We start from the raw sequence: 19,375 nt of genomic DNA, 5'->3' as shown, positions 1-19,375 counted from the left end.
GTTTAAGATTTATTTTTACATACACAGTTATGTTTTTATATCTGCAGTAATTCACCAGTCAAAACATGACATGCATGATTTTGATTCCAATCTTTCCACTTTAATTCTGCTCTCACCCCTTCCCTCCCCCTAGTAACCAGTCATATTTGACTGATCTTTTCAGATTAAAAACTAAAAAGGAAGAAATATGTCAAATTTATTTGCAAATTCTCCTTGTTGAGCCCTGTCACTTTAGTGACAGCCCTCCTCCAATTCCCTCCTCATCTGGATTTGAAAAGTGAATGTAACCCTTTCATGGCCGGAGATATTTTCTTTGGATCATTTTCCTGCCTTTGCATTCAGAGACTGATCTTCATAGGGCTTTATTAATTCAAATAAAACTTAATCTACGGTATTTCCAACCACACATAAAGATGGTTTCAATCCCTTAGTAGCATAGAATTGCCTGGGAAAGGAGTTCCTATGTTCCAAAGGACAGATAAAACTTCCAAAAATCAGCAAAATATATTTTTTTCTTTTACACACCAAAGCTGATTTTCTTTCCACGGGCATGAAAAGCCTAATTTTCATTAAGGAATACAGTGGGCATCTTGCAACTCTATTAACCTATTTGGAGTTCAGTCATCCTAACCAAAACAGGTTTTGTGAGAGTTTAGTTAAAGCTGCCTGTACAAGCTCCTACCAAAACTGGTGCAGGACATGGTCCTCTCCAGGACCTGCTTCCTGACACAAATGCCAGGGCTGATTTTACCAGAATGAGGAAACAGACATGGAATAGGATACTAAGGATGGTTTGGGATAGCAACATGTCTGTCACCATGGCACCTTTGAGCCACCTACACTGATAGGAATATTTTCCCCTCTTTATATTTTACAGCATTGAACTTCATTATGTGTTGGAATGAGTGAATGTTTTTCCCTTGACCATATAAATGAGATCCAGGCTGAAATACTAACCTTTACATACATAATTAAACCAGTGTTTATTACAGTACAGTGTAGCAAAGCCTTAATTTTTGAGCAGAGTGAAATTCAAAACACTTCTCTAAAATAATAATACAAGAGATTGAAAATACAAGTCAGAGCAAACCAGATGCAGATAGGAGTGAGCAGAAGCAGTATGGAGCTTGGCACAGCATTGGCACACTCATTTGCTAGGCATATGCCTTTTTCCATGTGACTCCTGCTTACTGGAGTTGGTAAGGGGTTGCCCTTTTTCACAGAGTGTTTTTCCTGGGCTAACTTTGAGTTTAGCAGGTGTGAGGAGTCATTTTGTGCTTGGTGCCTGCAGAACGTGTTGCCCTTGTGCCAGTGGATGAATTTTGAATTATTTTCTGCAGTTTTCCCCTGGGTTAGTGCTGAGGCAGCAGCACACATGTAAAATGGACGTGCATGTTTTGTTGTATGTCTTTAGGTCTCTGTATGATTATTAACTAATTAGTCAGTAAGGGCTGTGGCAAGGTTGTTGCAAATGGCAGAAGCTGCAGGGGACACAGCTCGAACACCAGCTGGGAGTCTGAATGCACAAGGGCCCAGAGAATGGGAAAGGAACAAAGTGAAAGGCTGGAGCAAGCCAGCAAGAGTGCTTCAAAAATACAAATAAATGTAGCACATTAGGACTGGCAGCAGCTCATGTAGGTTTAATGGTTATACTAAGAATGGACTGTCAGCCTTTAGCATGGAGAGATTATAACCTAAGTGCTACCCAAGCCTTAATTACAGCAAATCAATGTTTTGACACATTCATTTCAGGACAACAAAGGTCCCATAGTAAAAAGAGTTTTCTGCTCTTCCTTTTAATTTGCTGAGATCTCTGTGCATAACTTCTGAGCACTTTGGTTTCCCATTCTTAGTTTTCCAAGAAAATATGATTTTTCCTTGGGAACTAAGGTTAAGCTGGTAACTGAATCCAAGGTCCCAGGTTATATTCCAAACTAGCATTCTGCTGACAACCCAGTACTTGCCCTGATCTCTCTATTCTGGTTACTCTGGCTATGATTTTTGTGGCTGTCGTCTTTGGGAGAAGGACTGCAACAGTTCAGAGTGTATGAGCACCCCAGGCAGTATGTGAGAGGATACAATTATTAGGGAAAATGTGGTTGGTATGGTAGGACCTCACTTTCAGACTCAGGCTTATCATAGCTGGAGTAAGGGACTGAGGGTGTGCTTGATGCCAGGAGGTCACCCAGCATCACAAATGGCTTCACAGATGATGACAGGTTTGTGTTTATTTGAGGATGAGATCTGTTCTTTGCCTAATGTGCAGCACAGCCATTGCAATGCAGGTTTGTGCACACCCTTGATGACACAAAAACAGCTGGCTTAGGGATGACTAAAGACAACACCTCAAGGGCCCAGCTACAGGCTGGGAGCAGTCACTTCTGGCACATCTTTTCAATTTTTCTTGCCCAGAAGAAAAAACAGTGCTGAAAGCCCTTTCCCGTGGGGTGAAGAGAGCAATGAGATATGAACAAAATCCTCCAAGTGTGTTTGACTGCCTTCCTCGGTCTTTAGGGGAAGCCCTTAGCTAAGGGAACTGGCTAGCTTGTGTCAGTGCCAGATAAAGAATTTTTTAAAGACAGAGCATTAGAGGAAAGAAAAGAAAAAACTTTTTTAAAAAAGGGGTGGGAGGAATATTTACAAGTGCATGAATGGAAGCTTTGTCGACAGTTTTCTGGGGAGATAAGGAGCTGGACTGGCCCATCCCTGCACGGCATGGACACACTCGATGCCTTTGAGTCTCTCAGGAAAGAGCAAAAGGAGCTGCTGACATTTCTGCTTAAAAGGAAGAATCAATGAATCTTTGTTTCCCACTGCCTGCTTGTTTGACCTTATTGTGTTGTGGAATAGAAAGGAAATAAAAGAGAACGGTGAGGGGAGAGCAGATTCGTGCTAATAAAATCCAAGACAAGATCACAGCCCTCTGATCATCACTGGAGATGCCATTATTTGGTGTTGTCCTATTTGCTGCTGTTGCTCATTTCTGATTCTTGCCTTGCTGTAATAAGTCACACTCTTTCCAGCCATCATCCCTGTATTGACAGGCAAATGTCACCCAGGTTTGATTGACGTCCATTGCTCCTGAATACAGAAGTATGATTTAGGAATCAATTCTGTTTGTTTATTTAAACAGCTCTTTGTGTACCTTGTATATCTGTAAGCAGGACAAGTTCTTTAATATTTTCTCGGCAACAATGCCACTGATATTGCACATTCACCTTCCCACTCAGTCACAGAGGTGCCCACCAGACCTTGGGGGAGGAGAAGCCTTTCGTGAACAAAAACAAAACAAACAAACAAAAAACAAACAGAAAAAAACACAAAACAAATAAAAATAAAAATAAAAATAAAAACAAAAAACCCAGAACAAAAACAAACAAAAAAACTCACAAAAAAAAGAAGCCTCCAAGATTTACCAAAATGCTTTGCTGCCCCTGACTTAAGCCAAGTAGATCGTTTTCTCAGGTCTTAGGCATCTGTCGATTTGCATATACCCGGGACTTTTCTTTGGCTTCTAAACAAAAGGGAACACACTCCCTCAGTGTCAGTTTGCAAGCAGAGCAGCGCTTGCCTTTAACACCGGGAAACACTGTAGCCGGTGATGAGTATGTCAATTTTAATTCACAGGAAAAACTATTTACTTCTCTGCCTTTCTGGCTGCAAATGGGACGAGGAGGATGAGGGAGATCCGAAATTCTCAGATACGTTAAACTCTTTATTATTGTGCGAGGTATATTTTCGAATAACTTTGACTTGGACAATGGGTAAAACATCCCTGCATTTAAAGCGGTATTTCCCAGAAAGCGCTAACGTGGCAAAGTGGCCTCAGGGAAGCGTTAAGCAGGAGGTGGATTGACCTTTTAATTCTCGATCGGTGACCTGAAGGGTACCCAGAGGCTGCTAAGCACATCTCTTCCTTTCGGTCTGCTTCAGAAAGAGCTGTCATCGCAAGATGCAGCTAGTGAGTGAGGCTCACGATTTCGCTGTTCATCCGTTTGCAGGAGGGGTGGGGGAGGGAGAAAAGAAAAAAAAATATATATTTCCCACACTGCCAGAGTAATGCCAAACTCTCTGTGAGTGGGAAGAGCAGAGCAGATGCTGGAATGAGATGCCAAAGCAGCTCCCCTTTCCCCTGCGCTTTTGGGTGCCTATAAATTGCTCCAGCGCGCTCGTCAGCCTCCTCCTCTCCTGGCAGGTGGCACCCGGGCAGGATCCCGCTCTCCCTCCGGCTCCGGCTCCGGCTCCGCTGCGGCTCCGGCGCGGACACCGAGCACCGGGCGGCCGGGAGGGCGTCCCCGCTGAGGACTGTCGTCTCTGCGAAAAGAGAGAGGGAGGGAGAGAGAGAGAGAGCGAGGAGGCGAGCGGGGCGATCGCGAGAGGAAAGGCAAGTTCCAGGGAAAGTTGACTCGGACTGGCACAGCCTGCAAAAAAAAAAAAAGTCGATCGCCAGCGGGAGCATAAAAGTGCGGGCGGCCGGGGCGCGGCGGCAGCTCTCGCTCTCCTCTCCCGCTCCGCTCCGCTCCCTCGCCCGCCCGGCGGCGGCAGCGGCCGCAGCGACCCGCGGGAGCCCCCGCGACACCGGCGGCCCTCGGGAGGGCGGCCGAGCCCCAGGGGAGCCGAGCTCACGAGGGCTCGGCTTTTTTTCGGCTCTGAGGAGGAACCCCGCCAACCATCAAGATTTTGTCCAAAAGCAGACAAGAGGATCGCCCTGCGCTGAGCCGGCTGGTGGGCAGCAGGCGGCGGCTGATCGCGGCCGGCGCGCTGGGGGTGGTGATGGTGCTGCTGCTGGTCATCCTCATCCCGGTGCTGGTCAGCTCGGCCGGCACCTCGGCGCACTACGAGATGCTGGGCACCTGCCGCATGGTCTGCGACCCCTACGGCGGCACCAAGGCGCCCAGCACGGCGGCCACGCCCGACCGCGGGCTCATGCAGTCCCTGCCCACCTTCATCCAGGGGCCCAAGGGGGAGGCCGGCCGGCCGGGCAAAGCGGGGCCGCGGGGCCCGCCGGGGGAGCCGGGGCCGCCCGGCCCGGTGGGGCCGCCGGGTGAGAAGGGCGAGCCGGGGCGGCAGGGCCTGCCGGGCCCCCCCGGGGCGCCGGGGCTGAACGCCGCGGGGGCCATCAGCGCCGCCACCTACAGCACCGTCCCCAAAATCGCCTTCTACGCCGGCCTCAAGCGGCAGCACGAGGGCTACGAGGTGCTCAAGTTCGACGACGTGGTCACCAACCTCGGCAACCACTACGACCCCACCACCGGCAAGTTCACCTGCTCCATCCCCGGCATCTACTTCTTCACCTACCATGTGCTCATGCGGGGCGGCGACGGCACCAGCATGTGGGCCGACCTCTGCAAGAACAACCAGGTGGGCGCCGCGCCGGGGGCGGCCGGGGACAGGAGGGCAGCGGGGGCCCGGGAGGACGGGATTCCCGTGGGAGCGGTGCGGAAGGGCGGGCAGCGGGCGGGAGGGATCCCGGGCGGCCGCGGGAGGCAGCGCGGGTGCGTCCCGGGGGAGCGGAGCCCCGGCCCGCAGCGGGAGAGGGGAACCTGCGGGGAGCGCCGCCCCTCTCCGCCTCGGGTGTCCAAGGGCTCCCGAGGGGCCGGGCGTTGCGAGCCGAGCCCGGGCTGCTCGGTGAATGCGGACTCGACGCGCTCTGCTCTCCGAGAGCCGCGCCGCAGGTGCCGCTCCCAGCCCGCCGTCCGAGCACAGCAGCTCCCGGCCCGCCCCGGAGCGCTGCCCCAGCTCTGCCGGGACGGGAGGGCGGACGCTGCCCGCAGGAGCGAGAAGAGCCCGGCGCTCCCTCGGGGAGGGGAAAGCCCCCGGAAAAAGGGGAGCCAGGGCCGGTGGGTGAGCTCAGGAAAGGGCGTGAGGAAAGGGTGTGGGGAAAGGGTGTGGGGAAAGGGTGAGGTGGGTGGGAGGAACGCAGCCACGGCACGGGACGCGGTTCCCACGCAGCGGAGCTCGGGTTTGACAGGCTCAGCCCCCGGAGGGAGCGAGGCTCCTTCTCCCTGTTAGGAGAGCTGGCAATAGAGCGAGCTCAAGGCCTGAGCCTTGGCGGGCCGGCGCCGGCTGACGGACCGTGCCGGGAGGCACACGGGGCGTCCGGAGACACCGGGCAGGACCCGTCTGTCCGCATCCCCTGGGCAGGATGAAGACTTCGGAAATAATTAAAGGCTGCCGTCTCAAATACAGAGTAATCATCCCTTTTAATTAGGATAAACGTAGCCACTGTGCTCGCAGGGGCTGTGCCTGTTGCATTGCCCCGGGGGAGCCGTCCTTAGTGATTTTGCGCCTCTCCCGTGCGTAGTTAACAGACACGGTTGGGCTGGCACTGATTCCTTAGAGGCATCGCCATCCCTCAAGGCTCGGGGCGCCCAAGGACAGTGCGAGGTGCCCAATGGTTCCCGTGTCCCCGGAGCTCCGCGGTGCTCCCGTGCGGCGGGACCGGCGGCTCAACAGGTCCCTTAGAGCCCGAGCTGTCCCGGTGCCGCGGGGCGGGCTGGCCGCCCGGGGAGCCCGGAGCCGCCGCTGCCGCTCTCCCTGGGCTGTTCGCCCTCCGGCGGGGTGGGCTGGCGATGGCTCGGCTCCTCGCCGTGCCCCCAGCACTGCACACCGGCCCCGTGTCCCCGCCGTGTCCCCAGCACTGCACACCGGCCCCGTGTCCCCGCCGTGTCCCCGCCGTGTCCCCAGCACTGCACACCGGCCCCCGTGTCCCCGCCGCGGAAAAGCTCCATGGTTTGTTCGTCTCCTCCCCCGGCTGGCGGCCCTTTGTGCTGAGCGCACACGGGAGCAGCGGCGGCCACTAAATTAATCTGATATACCACTTAACCTTTTGTTTATGGCTCCTCAGAAGGACTGTGAAAACAGAATAATGAGGACATCAGCGGCAATTAATTAAATTAGAAAATGTCTACTATAAACACTGTCTCAGCAGATAAACCAGGACTAGTAAAACAAAGTACATCCTATATATTCACTTTGATATCTTCAACAAAAGCAATATTGTTCACTGCAGGAAAACAATTTTGCTTACAATTAAAGAACTGATCTACTTTCATCCCTATTTATAATGTTGTAGAGTGTTTATTTTGCCAATCTCTGAAAAATAGATACATAGCAGTAATTTTAAAGAAGCATCCAATTACAAATATCCAATTGAACCTGTCTAACCATTTCCAAATATAGGTACCTCCAGTGCCAGACACGAGACAAATTAAACTCATAGTTATTTAAAGAAAAAAGAAAAAAACCACCCAAAGAGGGGTTCCAAGTGTCAATTTGTATATACTAAACCGGGTATTTAGGTAAATACCTGCATATAGATGGTTTTAAATCGACCCACAGTTTTAATGCCTCAATGATTGATTATGATTTATGCTTGAAACACAGGCTTTATGTATATTTGTAAGGAAGCTCAGAAATTTTGGAAGCAGTTAAATGGAGTGACAAAGGCAACATTATAAATCCAGTGTTCTCTAACAATGAAAAACCCCGAAACATTGAGAACTGTATGACTCACAGAAAAAAAAAAAAATCCTGAGCAATACATATGTGGAACCTCAAGGTCCCCAGTGTTACCACATTGTCTGCTTTAATGGTCATCAAGCTTGAACAGGGAAGTGCTGAGGACCCACAGCTCAGGTATGTGTGTGCAGGCTGAGAGCACAGCTTCATGAAAGAACTTACATGGAATCTGTGAAATGTATTGTCTGATAATGCTTTAATTTTGAGATACATTTACCCTCTTGCAGCAGTACAGTCACTGAGAATTCATTTGAGACTGTTCTAGGCATTAAAAAGAAATTGTTCTGGCTAACCAAGCAAGAAGGTAAACCCACTAATAGCACACAGGACCTTTGCTGCTACACACAGGGCAGTAAGATCTGCATTTTGATTTCTAGACTTTCAATACCCAGAATCTCTTTTTTTTCCAGCCAGTATGTATTATGTAGAATCTTAAAAATGAAATATCCATTGCTGTTGTAGCTAGTGTCCACATGCTGACTTTCTTAGTACAGTCACTAATGTAATTTGAATTCTCCCTTGCCATCCATGAGATTTGTATAAAATCCACAAAGTAGCATTTCATTAGGAAGCAAATGGGAATTTGAAAAGTCCTTTAAACCATTTTTCTCACCATTATGCAAGATAGTAGTTCTCTGTGGAAGTTCTACTACCTTGTCTGTAGCCTTTCCACTCCTGCCCATTTGCCCTTTCCACTTCCACTGCCAGCAACCATCTCAGTTCGTTATTTTGTCTGGAAGGTTTTTCCAGGGTTAATGGCCCAGAGCCTTCAACTCTGCCCTGCCAGTCACTATTCCAGTACTTAGAATAATTATTGCTTAAAAAGCTAGCAAAATAGATCACCTCTGTAAACAATACCAGGCAAGTCAGGATCAAGAAGTCCTGAAATAGTCGGGGTTTATCATCATGCCACGTATCAGTTTAAATTTACAGCCTGTCACAGCTCTGCAAGCCTTTGCAGCCTTTCTCACTGTTCTTACAGGATGCATAAAGAATTTCCACCTACTGTGATTTTTAAGCTGCATAATGCCATAACATCCTGCATGGTAAAAGAACCCCCTCCTTTTTAACATTTCAATATTAATGTGAAATCATATCACATGAAAATTTAATTTGGAATTTATCATGTAAACTTTGAAAGGAATCCATGGAAAATTGTGACTTATAGCCTATTTTTTCAGTTCAGAGCAGAAAAAATCCCACATATAGTACGCCAAGTCATGCATTATTACTTAGTTCAGATTTGCAATGCCACTAAATCATTTACTGCTCTGTAACTACGGTAGAACAAAGACAAGCAACAAGCAGATGACGTGTTACACTGAAATAAATCACATGCAACCATGTTTAAATATTTTACCAAACAGAGTCAAATTATATATAAATGATTTGGAGACTTACAATGGCACAGGTTGTTTATTGCTGGAAACCAACATATATCTTGAAATTACAAATTACTTACAGTTTGCAAGAAATGTCAAATTTAATCAGTAGTGGAATACCAAGGGAGAAATGGGAAAAAAGTATATTTAAGGGAAAGTTGCAAATGAAAAGCCCTCAATGACTTGTTAATTCCAAAAACCTCTTACAGCAAATAGTGATTTTTTCAGACATGCATCTCTTAAAACACAGTGAAATTAAATGTTTGCTTACTGAAATGTGATAATAGCAGGTTTTCCAAACCCAGACTGCTTGTGTGTGGGGTGGTGTACTTCTTGTATTCTTTTTTGCAGCATGATCCTATTACTTGGTATGACAATAAAGTGCCTCTGGAAAAAGTCCATCTTGGGAGCTCCCTGTGGGTCTTCCTGTGGATCCTCACCATTGCCAATCAAAAGTCACACCAATGTAAAATTGGCACATCATCAGATCCAGTTCTCTCAACTCTAGTACTCTTACATATATTTTTTAAAAGGCTCCAGACATCTAGAGAAGATCAGGCAGATGACTGAGAAAGGAGAATATTATTGCTTCAGTTCCAGAACTACAGTTGGAGAAAATAAGCAGTAGCCATAGGAATAAACTACAACATACTTTGCCAGATGTTTAAAGTGGCAACTCATGCATGTGGAATAAAACTTTGAGGTTGTGCTTTAATTTCACCAGGCAGGAAAATTGCCTGAGTTTTCTTAACCAGTCATTCTGTATTTTATGTAGGTTCGAGCTAGTGCGATTGCCCAGGATGCTGATCAGAACTACGACTATGCCAGTAACAGCGTGGTTCTTCACTTGGAGCCAGGAGATGAAGTTTACATTAAATTAGATGGAGGAAAAGCACATGGAGGAAACAACAACAAATACAGCACATTTTCTGGATTTATTATTTATGCTGACTGATAATGAGTAAAAAGACCCACCAAACCAGTCGAGAAGCCTGCTCTTCTAAGCGATGGATTTGCGTGGCAAAAGTCAATGAAACAAGCACCCCAGCAGAGAGTGACACCGCACACCTCAGCAGCGGGGGAAAAGTCGAATGCTACCTGATTCACATCTGTGCAACACAGAGAAACCTTACGTTAAAAAACCACAAAGCAAGTTAAACAGATGTGCGATCCACTTCCGCCAAAGCAAATACTTCCTCATTGTTAGTGTCCATGTGAATGAAGTTCTACATAGAGCAAATTTTTATAGGGAAGAAAAGCCCACCCAAGGACGCTGAGTTATTTCTTCAGTGTATATGATACTTTGATGTGTTATGATCTTGCTGCTTTATCCATACTTCAGCTTTGGTTCTTGTGACTTACCTGCTAACAATGATGCTTGGAGTCCACTCATAGTGTGGTGAGGAATGATTTTACAATAAAAGGAAGAGGTAATCAAAATATACTTTCTCTCTGCAAAGAAATTGTTTGCCTTGTACTTTTCTTACCCTTCCACTTAAAATTAGAAACTAATCAGCTTCAAGCCTTAACTCAATGTTTCTGCTTTGTAGGTTTACATTCGACTTTTAACATAAAATTAATCCAGGGGAGTTATTTAAATTTTGTCCTTCCCTTAGCTGTCCTCTAAAAGAAAAAGAAATATAGAAGAAACACTATTTTCCCCTGAAAAATAAAATAGTTTATAAACTATTCTATTGGTCCATATCCCTGATTCCACCAAAGCAAATGGCAAAACTCTCATTGCTATTAGTGGAAAAGGGATATGGCTTTTAATTTGTATCCATGTAAATGTATATTTAGACAATTATTACAGGCCCATTCTTGATGGTTAATTGTGTAAATACTTAGAAAGCCTGGCATCCAGACCATCATACTAAGGCAGAGTGTTTTCTTTGCAGCAATTAGTCTTCATTAGTCTTTTAGCACTTAGTCTGTACCTGGGTTCTATTTTTAATAAAGTAGTTACAGATTAATATACTGCAGATGTTCCACTAGAATTCCATAGGAATAGAATGGGTCAAAACCTTAATTGTCTTTAGGTGTCTTGTCTCACTGAAGTCTGTGGGATTTTTCCAACAAAGGAAGAGTGGGAGATCTGACACATGAGAAAATGCTGTCACACAGACCTTTTCCATGGAAGCTAGTACCAGTTTGTGGTAAGGTGTGCCTATGAGATGGACACAGAGAAGCATATTACCAAAAATGATAACACATATGCAAAGAAAGAAGCAGATATTCACATGCAAAAAAAAGTGTGTATTAAAACCTATTTTTCTCATTCATATAGATAGAGATATAGATATATAAAGTCTCAAAGAAGCTTAATCCATATAGAGGATTAATGGCTTGGAGAAGAAAACTAAACACAGATACATAGTTATAAAAATGCTTTAAAGTCGGTCATAGCAGTAATGTCCATGGATTTTTTTTATTCAGAAAATGGATTTATTATTTGTTTTGGTTTTGGGAGGCTGTTTCTCTCAGATTAAAACTTCCAGATTTCATTCTAAACCTAAATTTCAGCAAGATTATTATATTTCTTTAGCACAGTTTGTTACGTTTTTTATTTTTAACCTTTTGGTAAAATCAAGGTAACATTTCTATAAATCATTAGAGAGTAACAGAGGCTATCCCTAGCACTGCTATTTAATATACTCTATCACAAGTAACCTTGTCTATTGTAATAAGGGTACAAACTTAAGATTTATCTGCACTAAAATTTCCGAAGTGTCTGCCACTCTGACAAAAAAAGCTCCCTAGTGCTGGCTACTCAGCAAAAGTCTGATGGAGATGTTTCACATCTCCCTAAAAAATCTCGTTTGAGTGAATGAACCTTTTCTTAAACAGAACATGTTACTCCTTCTGTTTTTCCAAATAAATGCTAAGCGAGCCCAGGCTGACTGAGAGGATCACCAGGCAAACTCCTCCAGGGTTTACAAGGGGACATTGTGCTGCTAGCTGCTTGTGTATTATCTCACCAGACGGCTCATGCTTTTACCTTATGACAAAGTGCCAGCCTCTATCTGTACATTGCAGTGGTTATTCCTGTTTAATTTCTCTGAGACAACTATTTTAATAATAGATGTGTACCTGACTTGTCTGTCCGCTCCACTGTTGCTGTTGCTGGCCAGTGCACTCCCAGGCAGTGTAGCTAGAGATTCCCTGTGTAGTGTCCAACAGTCCTGCACCTAGAGCTAGAGATCATCCACAACCAGCAGTGTGCATTTACTATGGTGTTTGTTGGTAAAGCTCAATACTACGAGACATACATGGCCAAATCCGAAGAACTTTCTGAAATCAGGCTACCACTGCTATTGGATAAGATCATTTTTTTGGATAAATCACCTGCCCTGGTTAACGTTAGACAAGAGCAAAGAACACACTTTATTTGAAAACCACATATACGGCAAAAATTTCTTCCTTTTTCATCATATCTTGATATACTGATTTGTAAAGACTTATATCACAACCTTTGTTATAATTATTACAACTCATTAAAACTGTATTATGTAATATATTTTGAGTGCCGGTGTTGCATCCTTACAAAAAGAAGCTGGTATGTGTCAAGTGTTACATGATTGCTGTGAGACTCTGAGTTCATGATAAAAAACTAATGCAATTAGAAAAAGACATCTGTAATAATACTGCATGTAGTTTAAAAGGTGATCAAAATGCTTTATTCAAAAATATATTTTTCCATGTATTTTTTACATTTTCAGTTACAATTAAGTAAATTGTTAAACTAGAAAGAAACATTATCTTTTTAAGATTTGAGATTCCTCTTGCCTTTTCTTGTCTATGGAAGCTAATTAAAACTTCCAGGCCTTTTATCAAGTATTACTTAAAGAATATGAGGATAATGAGAAGTTGTACAGTATTACAAGGATTAAAATCAGCCGCTGGAGACAGGAAATTTAACTGAAAACCATAATTTCCTTCCAAGTCTAGGTGACACATCTTCAAAAGTAGTTTGGAGGTAACATTCAGTAACAGTATTAGATTATGATTTTGAAACAATTATATTAAAATTTCAGTTGAAAAGATTCTGTAGGTAGGCTCATATTCAGTAAATCATTTCAGAAGGGAGAAAATGCAGAGATAGTACACAATTTTGATGTTCTAAGGAATCAGTTTATTTGCATTTACTTATTAATTTTCAGTTTTTCGGAATTTTTTTTTTAATGACTTCTCTACCAAAATCTGGATTTTATCAAGCTTCCTTATAATCATTGTCTTAGGTTGCAAGTATATTTATTCATTATTCCTACTTAAAAGTCAACCACCGCTTTGGGTTTGCTAGGAGTATTTTATCAATTTTATCTTGGGATATGCCTCTAATTAGCATTTTAGGAACTATATTTTTCAAGATATGTGAATATCCATGACCTCCATATTTCATCAACCTGTTCTTGGTGTGCACATCATGAGCCATCAGAATTCTGTCTTCATAGCCTTCATCAATCAGCAAACGAATCCTGCAAAAGTTAGAAGCATCCCTGTCAGTGAAAGTTCTCACTGCAACAGCACAGAACCCACCAAGATTTACATTTCTTACATTACTGTACTGCTGGACTTTATTATAACAGAAAATACTTAGGTGCTCAGAGGATATACTCTTTACATTTACCTGAAAATAAAATGTTTTTTTTATTGCATGAAAACACCACACACATTTAAATGGAGAAGTAAAACTCTTTCCTTTTGGCACATGTCTTTGCATTTCCAGACCCATTAAGTCCACAGAGGAATTCAAGAACTTCAGCATCACCACACACGGGTCACAGGTTTTATACAAATTAGTAAATAATAATTTCCTGTATAAATTCCTCCTCAACAGATTACTTCTTGGTGCTGTCACAAAGCTGGTCCCATTATATTTGCTAATGATCAGACTGTGTGTGCCAGGTCTTTAAAGGAGCCTGGATCAATTACGTAAGTACTTTCATATTGGTTGAATACCATTCAGCAAAGCAGGTTAATAAAAGCTTTAAGTTGCTGGTATCATACTCCATATAGACAGCTTTCACCAAAACACATTTCAAAGATGTTCTTTAAAGAAGACAAATAAGACTGGCATGGAACAGCACTAGTACATGCCAGGAAATATGAGGCATTAATTAATATGGCAGTGCAGCTAAACAACCTTGGCAAAATGACAATCAATAATCCTTCTAGTCACACTCTTGTAGCAGGACTGCTACAAGTCCTTCTGTTCCATTGAGGTAGCCTTACTCCCTTATCAGTTCATTTTTTAGCATTTATATTATGTGGATGCCTACACTCCTATATTGCATGATTGTTAAGTTTCTCAGTAAGCTTCCATTTAGTTTGGCAGAGGATTGCAGCATTGAAATGTCAGGGACTCACAGACCAGCCCTGGAAAGTGCCCATTCCTCATAAAGACCTCCAATTCCATCACTTGCCAGCACCGTGAAATTCAAATCCTTACCTTCCTGACAATGCTTTGATCAACAAGGAAACAAAAACTAGCATTATAAGTACCCACAGTATTTTTGAAAGCCCTTACTAACAGTTTTTATTAGAAGTAGTTAAAGGAGATACATGTAGCAGGATCTAAGCAGCATGGTTAGCAGAAAGAAGGCAAGAGAATAGAATTTGGTAAAATGTTACTGTTTTTCAAAAACCCACCATACCTTGTGCCATACAGTGCATAACACTACATAAACCACAGTCTTATGACATCACAAGAATCTCCTCCAGCCTGAAATACAGAGAGACCACAAGCCAACCAGAAAGTAAGAGTAATGGCACTGGGGGGACTAAGTTTTTGTTGGCCAAAATACTATTAGAATCACCCCCTTTCATATTGGACTAATTTCATGGGTTGGGGAGGCATATGATCCTTTCCATTCTGTAACTCCTCTGTATTTAGCCAGTACCTGCCTCTGACTCCAAACTGCCCCAGAGCAAAAGTCATTGTTTTGCTTGCATTGGCAGTAGACTGCAGCCAAACTGCTGAAGTACACAGACAGCTAAACTGTGTCAAGTAGGTACATTATGACTACAGAAGTTTGTGTTTTGAACAGAAAAGATGTGAACAAGTATTTTCCATTCAGTATTTTCATTCAGAGGTCCATCTGGTTTCTACCTCTGTGGTGCTGTTTGACAAAACAAAACTCTAAGGAGATTGCCCCAGCCATCCTTATTCCACAGTGGGTATAACAATATAACTTAAATACACATACTCACACTGTGCAATGAGAAGACAAACCTTTCATCTTTTCTTTTTATGAACAGCCTGCTGCAAGAAATACTCAGACACTAGAGAGTTTCAGAAGAGACAAGGGTGGCTGAGCAAGTATCATGGATGGAATGAAAACTCTGCACGGTTGAACATGCACTTGTTAACCAAGGCCTGGTCCAACAGCCTCTCTATATCTTCCCCAGTGCTTCTGTAGATGTTGACTTTCCATGGCCCAGGAGAGGGCAGGAGGCACAGCAGAGAAAGCAACTTTAATAATTCTAAATGTGAAAACTGTGGATTCCTTGCAACAGTTTAAAATACTGAGTGCAAGACTGAGAGCACTGTTAAGAGAGAAACAATTTCTAGTGTGAAAAGCAGCAGCAAATGCTTGGGAGGGTGGAAGAATAACCACAGCACCTTCTTAGGAGAGAACAGTTTGAAAATAGATTAGTTCCAAGATTAATCTGACAATGAGGGGGAGGGAAGCTATGTCTGAGATGTAAGGGAAAGCTAGAATTTACTTCATTAGTGATCAGCAATCATAAAATCTTTCTCATCAAGGAGAGTGAAAGAACTGTCTGTGACTCTGGAAGGTAAAAAGACACGGGCAGGATGGCAACCCATCCCTCAGACACCTGCCACTTCACTGCTCACAAACACTGTGGACAAACAGCATGGCAGCATCACACCTCCAGATGGAGTGGGAGAGTGAGGTGTCCATTCCCAGCTGATCCTACCTCCTCTCAGACAGTTTCTGTACAGAATGTATCTCCTTGGCAAAACTTTGTGTTAGCACAGCACAACAGATTTGCTGTGCAGCTGAGCTGAGACTGCAGGTGCTGATGAGAAGCAGAGAAGAGGTATCCTGCCAGTGGGGCCAATATTTTCACATTGTGAGTGAGTGTGAGGAAAATGGGAGTTCTGAGGAGACAGGAATCATATTCTTCAAAAGAGAGAAAGGGCAAAAGGACACAGGGAGGAAAGGTGATAAAGTGCTTGGAAGAAAAAAGGCAGTTTTTCAGGATGGAAGCACAAATTCGTCCAAAACAACCAGCGAGTTTTGCTGGGTTAGCAAACCAGTGAGGAGATATAACAGGCTCAGCTGATGTTTAGTAGCAGCACTAAGTTTCCAGTACTTTGTTTGAAACAGAAGTACTTAATCCTAACATAAATGCAGTATTTCCAGCCTTTTCCTTTTTACAGACTGCATAAATTTGATCAGATCAGCATGGAATTAGGACAGAGAATGAAATTAAAAAAGCTCTTGATCTTCTCCAGTAACTTCCTACAACACTATGATTCTGCATCCTCCTCTCAGACAGAAGAAACGATACATGCTGCTCTAATGGTGTGACAGCAGCAGGGGAAAATGGCATTATTTCAGTATGATAGAAGACAATTTTGAACAACAAGCAGAATCACTCTGTGATGGTCTTAAAACAAGTACCAATAATATTTCTTTATCAATGGCCATGCTATAGCTAGAACTGCGTGGGAGCAGATACCTTGCAATCCTTTCGTTGTCGTTCGGCATGTCAATATCTGGATGGAACTGGTAATGAAGGAATTCTGTACCAAATAGGTCATACTCTAAGTAACATCCAAGTTTAGCAAATTCGAGGAGTTTCTTTTTATCAAATATGGTCCTGTAGAACATATATAACACAGAGTCAGCACTGTAGCAGGAATAAAACATCTTATGGTATGAGGACAGGTATTTTGTGACCTCCTACTTGCAAGGAAAAAAACCCAAATAATCTAAGATTTAATTCACCCATCTGAAAAACAGGACTCCTGTTTGACACATGCAACTTAAGATGATACATAGCACTGTCCTTCTTACACTCATTTGGGATTTCATGCATTAAAAAACCAAACCAAAATCAACTCTTTCCCCATGAAATAATGAAAAACGCTACTATAATCTTTAAACAGAAACAGGAAAGTTACTTACTTTTGATATCATTAACCCTCTCAACTGACAACCTAACAAAGAAGGACATTTAAGGAGGAGGTTAATTCATAGTGATACTAAAAAAAACCCCAAAAAGACAATGGATTACTTATACAAGACAGATTTACTTTCCCAAAAGAGTTACAGGAGACAGCTTCATCCAGGGCTTGTTTCATCCATCACACACCAGTAATATACAACTTTGTCTTTAGATTCTATTCTGTACAGTGATGTTTCTAGATTGCCATTAGAACAGCAATATATCATTGTTTGCACTGGGATCTGGCCAGAATGCTCTCACCAAAATACATAAAGGCACTGTGAGTATCTGGGACATGGGCTTTGCAGAAGATTTGAAAAGTGAAGGAACAAAGCTTCTAACACCTCTCACTCATTTGGAAAAGAACAGCAAGAGAAATAAGAGCTCTCTGGAATATTTTGGGTTTTCTTTGAACCATTTTTACCAACTGTATAAGCTGTCCAAAGAAAAACAAAAACACACAAATGATACAATTTTATCTTTAGAGCTGCCACACTTTTTGGTTTTTTTTAAGAAGAAACCACATTTCCACAAGAGCAGCACAGTCAACCAAAACGGCAGTAGTTTGTTGGGGAATTTTTATTATTGCAGATATTGATGTCACAAAGCAGTTTTACCTTATACAATTACATCACAGTCTGTTGCTATGGAAATGACTGATGTCACAATTTCAATATTATGACTTAACAACAGATCAAGTAGGAGGAACAGATGGGTTAAGAGAGAGAAAATCCATGTTCAAACAAGCCTGCCATCAGCAGGAGTGTAAGACTTGCCAAGTGTAATTAATAAAAAATGGTATTTTAAAATAAATGCTACATTTTCCAGAGACTGAACATTTATCACCAAATGAGTTTTCAAAGTGCAGAGCAAAAGAACAGATTATTTTAGATCCTGCTTGGTTCGCAGGGAGACAATGGTGAAACACCCTGTAATTTGACCTCAGCCATAAATACCACAGGGACAGACACCACACCATTATGATGCCCCAAATTCATAACAGTTGCTGTGTGTCTTCTAACAAAAGCTACTCAAGTGAGTTGAGTTGACATGTTGATCTCCTTTATAGCCTTAATCTCTAACAAATGGCTAAAGCCAAAGCTCAACAGCTTTTGCTTCCAGCCTTTTAGTACACTGTAGTTCCACTATGGATACGTGCTACCTTTTGTTCTAAGGTGCTAAATTGCAACACATGGTAGCTAGCATTTTAGTTTTATCATTTAATTGTAAATCCACTGGAAAACTACCATTCTGTCTATGTGAAATGCAGACATGAAATATGGAGCTATGTACAAATTTATCTCACATTTAAGGGACTGGGATGCTCCCACGTGGATTTTTCTTACTGGAGGAGACTTAAAATGTTAAATGCACATTGCAAAGCCAAACTTCACAGTAGTTTATGTTACAGCAAGTGCCAACCTGAATGTGTGAAAGTAATGATAGAAGGAGATAAAAGGAAATGTCATATTGTGCATCAGCGGCTGTTACTGAAACTGCACCTCTGTTTTCCTATTTATATTGCTTAATTTCCATCAGTTAATTACTTAATTCAACAATTTACAACAGTGTATAAGAGGCAAAAAGCCATAATTGTATGTTTATATTGTATCAAAATGGCTACGTAAGTACTGATACCTGCAGCTTGCTCAGTCCTCTTTCATAAAAAGATGTAAGGAATCAGTTTTTCCTCAAAAAGGAATGGAAAATACAGCTATAGATACAATGGAATGCACGTAAATACAAAAAGGAAGTAATTTATAAATATTCAAATATAATTTAATGGCATGAATTTTATGCCCCTAAAATCCTGAAGTAAAAAACAAGGTGCTCTGTGAATGACAAACACCTGTAGCCCAATGTGCAAGCTCTTAGAGCCTGTAACCATGAGAAACTTGGAGCACAGTGCTGTTGCCTGTATTACATCAACACTGAGGGCAAACAATCCAATTGCTGAGAATCATATGACCACAAATAGTCTCCATTATTCAGCAACTGGCCAAACTAATCAATGCTTGGACATACTCCAGCTCACCATGAGCAACACAAGGTCACACAAAACTGATTTGGTAATAGAGGCTGTATTTCTAAGCTGGAGACAGAAAAGCATCCCAATTTCTCTCCATGCCTCATGTGGAGCTCCTGGTTTTTGTTCTCAAGGAAACTAAAAGTTAAATATGTGGTCTATGCTATGAACTATCCAAAACCCAACTATTTTTTTTTTAAGCAGTATTTCCTCTGTCTGGTAGTAGAACATTAAAAATCTGTTTTTC

At 42.9% G+C, this 19,375-nt stretch overlaps 2 protein-coding genes across 5 annotated transcripts in view; one reads left to right on the top strand and one right to left on the bottom strand.

Moving 5' to 3' along the window:
- The first annotated feature begins 4,759 nt into the window (after positions 1–4,759).
- On the top strand, positions 4,760–10,061 carry C1QL3 (complement C1q like 3). The gene is made up of 2 exons (XM_056484538.1): positions 4,760–5,361; positions 9,679–10,061. Exons 1-2 carry the CDS (start codon positions 4,774–4,776, stop codon positions 9,856–9,858), a joined length of 768 nt encoding a protein of 255 aa, XP_056340513.1. The 5' UTR covers positions 4,760–4,773; the 3' UTR covers positions 9,859–10,061.
- PTER (phosphotriesterase related) overlaps positions 10,061–19,375 on the bottom strand; it is a 23,237-nt gene continuing 13,922 nt past the window's right edge. For all 4 annotated transcript variants that reach the window (XM_056484534.1, XM_056484535.1, XM_056484536.1 and 1 more), the window contains exons 4-5: positions 16,614–16,754; positions 10,061–13,378 (exon numbers count right to left, since the gene is read on the bottom strand). In XM_056484534.1, the coding sequence (XP_056340509.1) occupies positions 13,168–13,378; positions 16,614–16,754 (352 nt within the window). In that variant the 3' untranslated portion in view covers positions 10,061–13,167. The remainder of the gene's footprint in view (positions 13,379–16,613; positions 16,755–19,375) is intronic.

Source organism: Oenanthe melanoleuca, chromosome 2 (assembly GCF_029582105.1).
Source record: "Oenanthe melanoleuca isolate GR-GAL-2019-014 chromosome 2, OMel1.0, whole genome shotgun sequence".
Lineage (NCBI taxonomy): Eukaryota > Metazoa > Chordata > Aves > Passeriformes > Muscicapidae > Oenanthe > Oenanthe melanoleuca.
The sequence above is the reverse complement of the archived record's forward strand: the minus strand, read 5'-3'. Positions and strand labels throughout refer to the sequence as shown.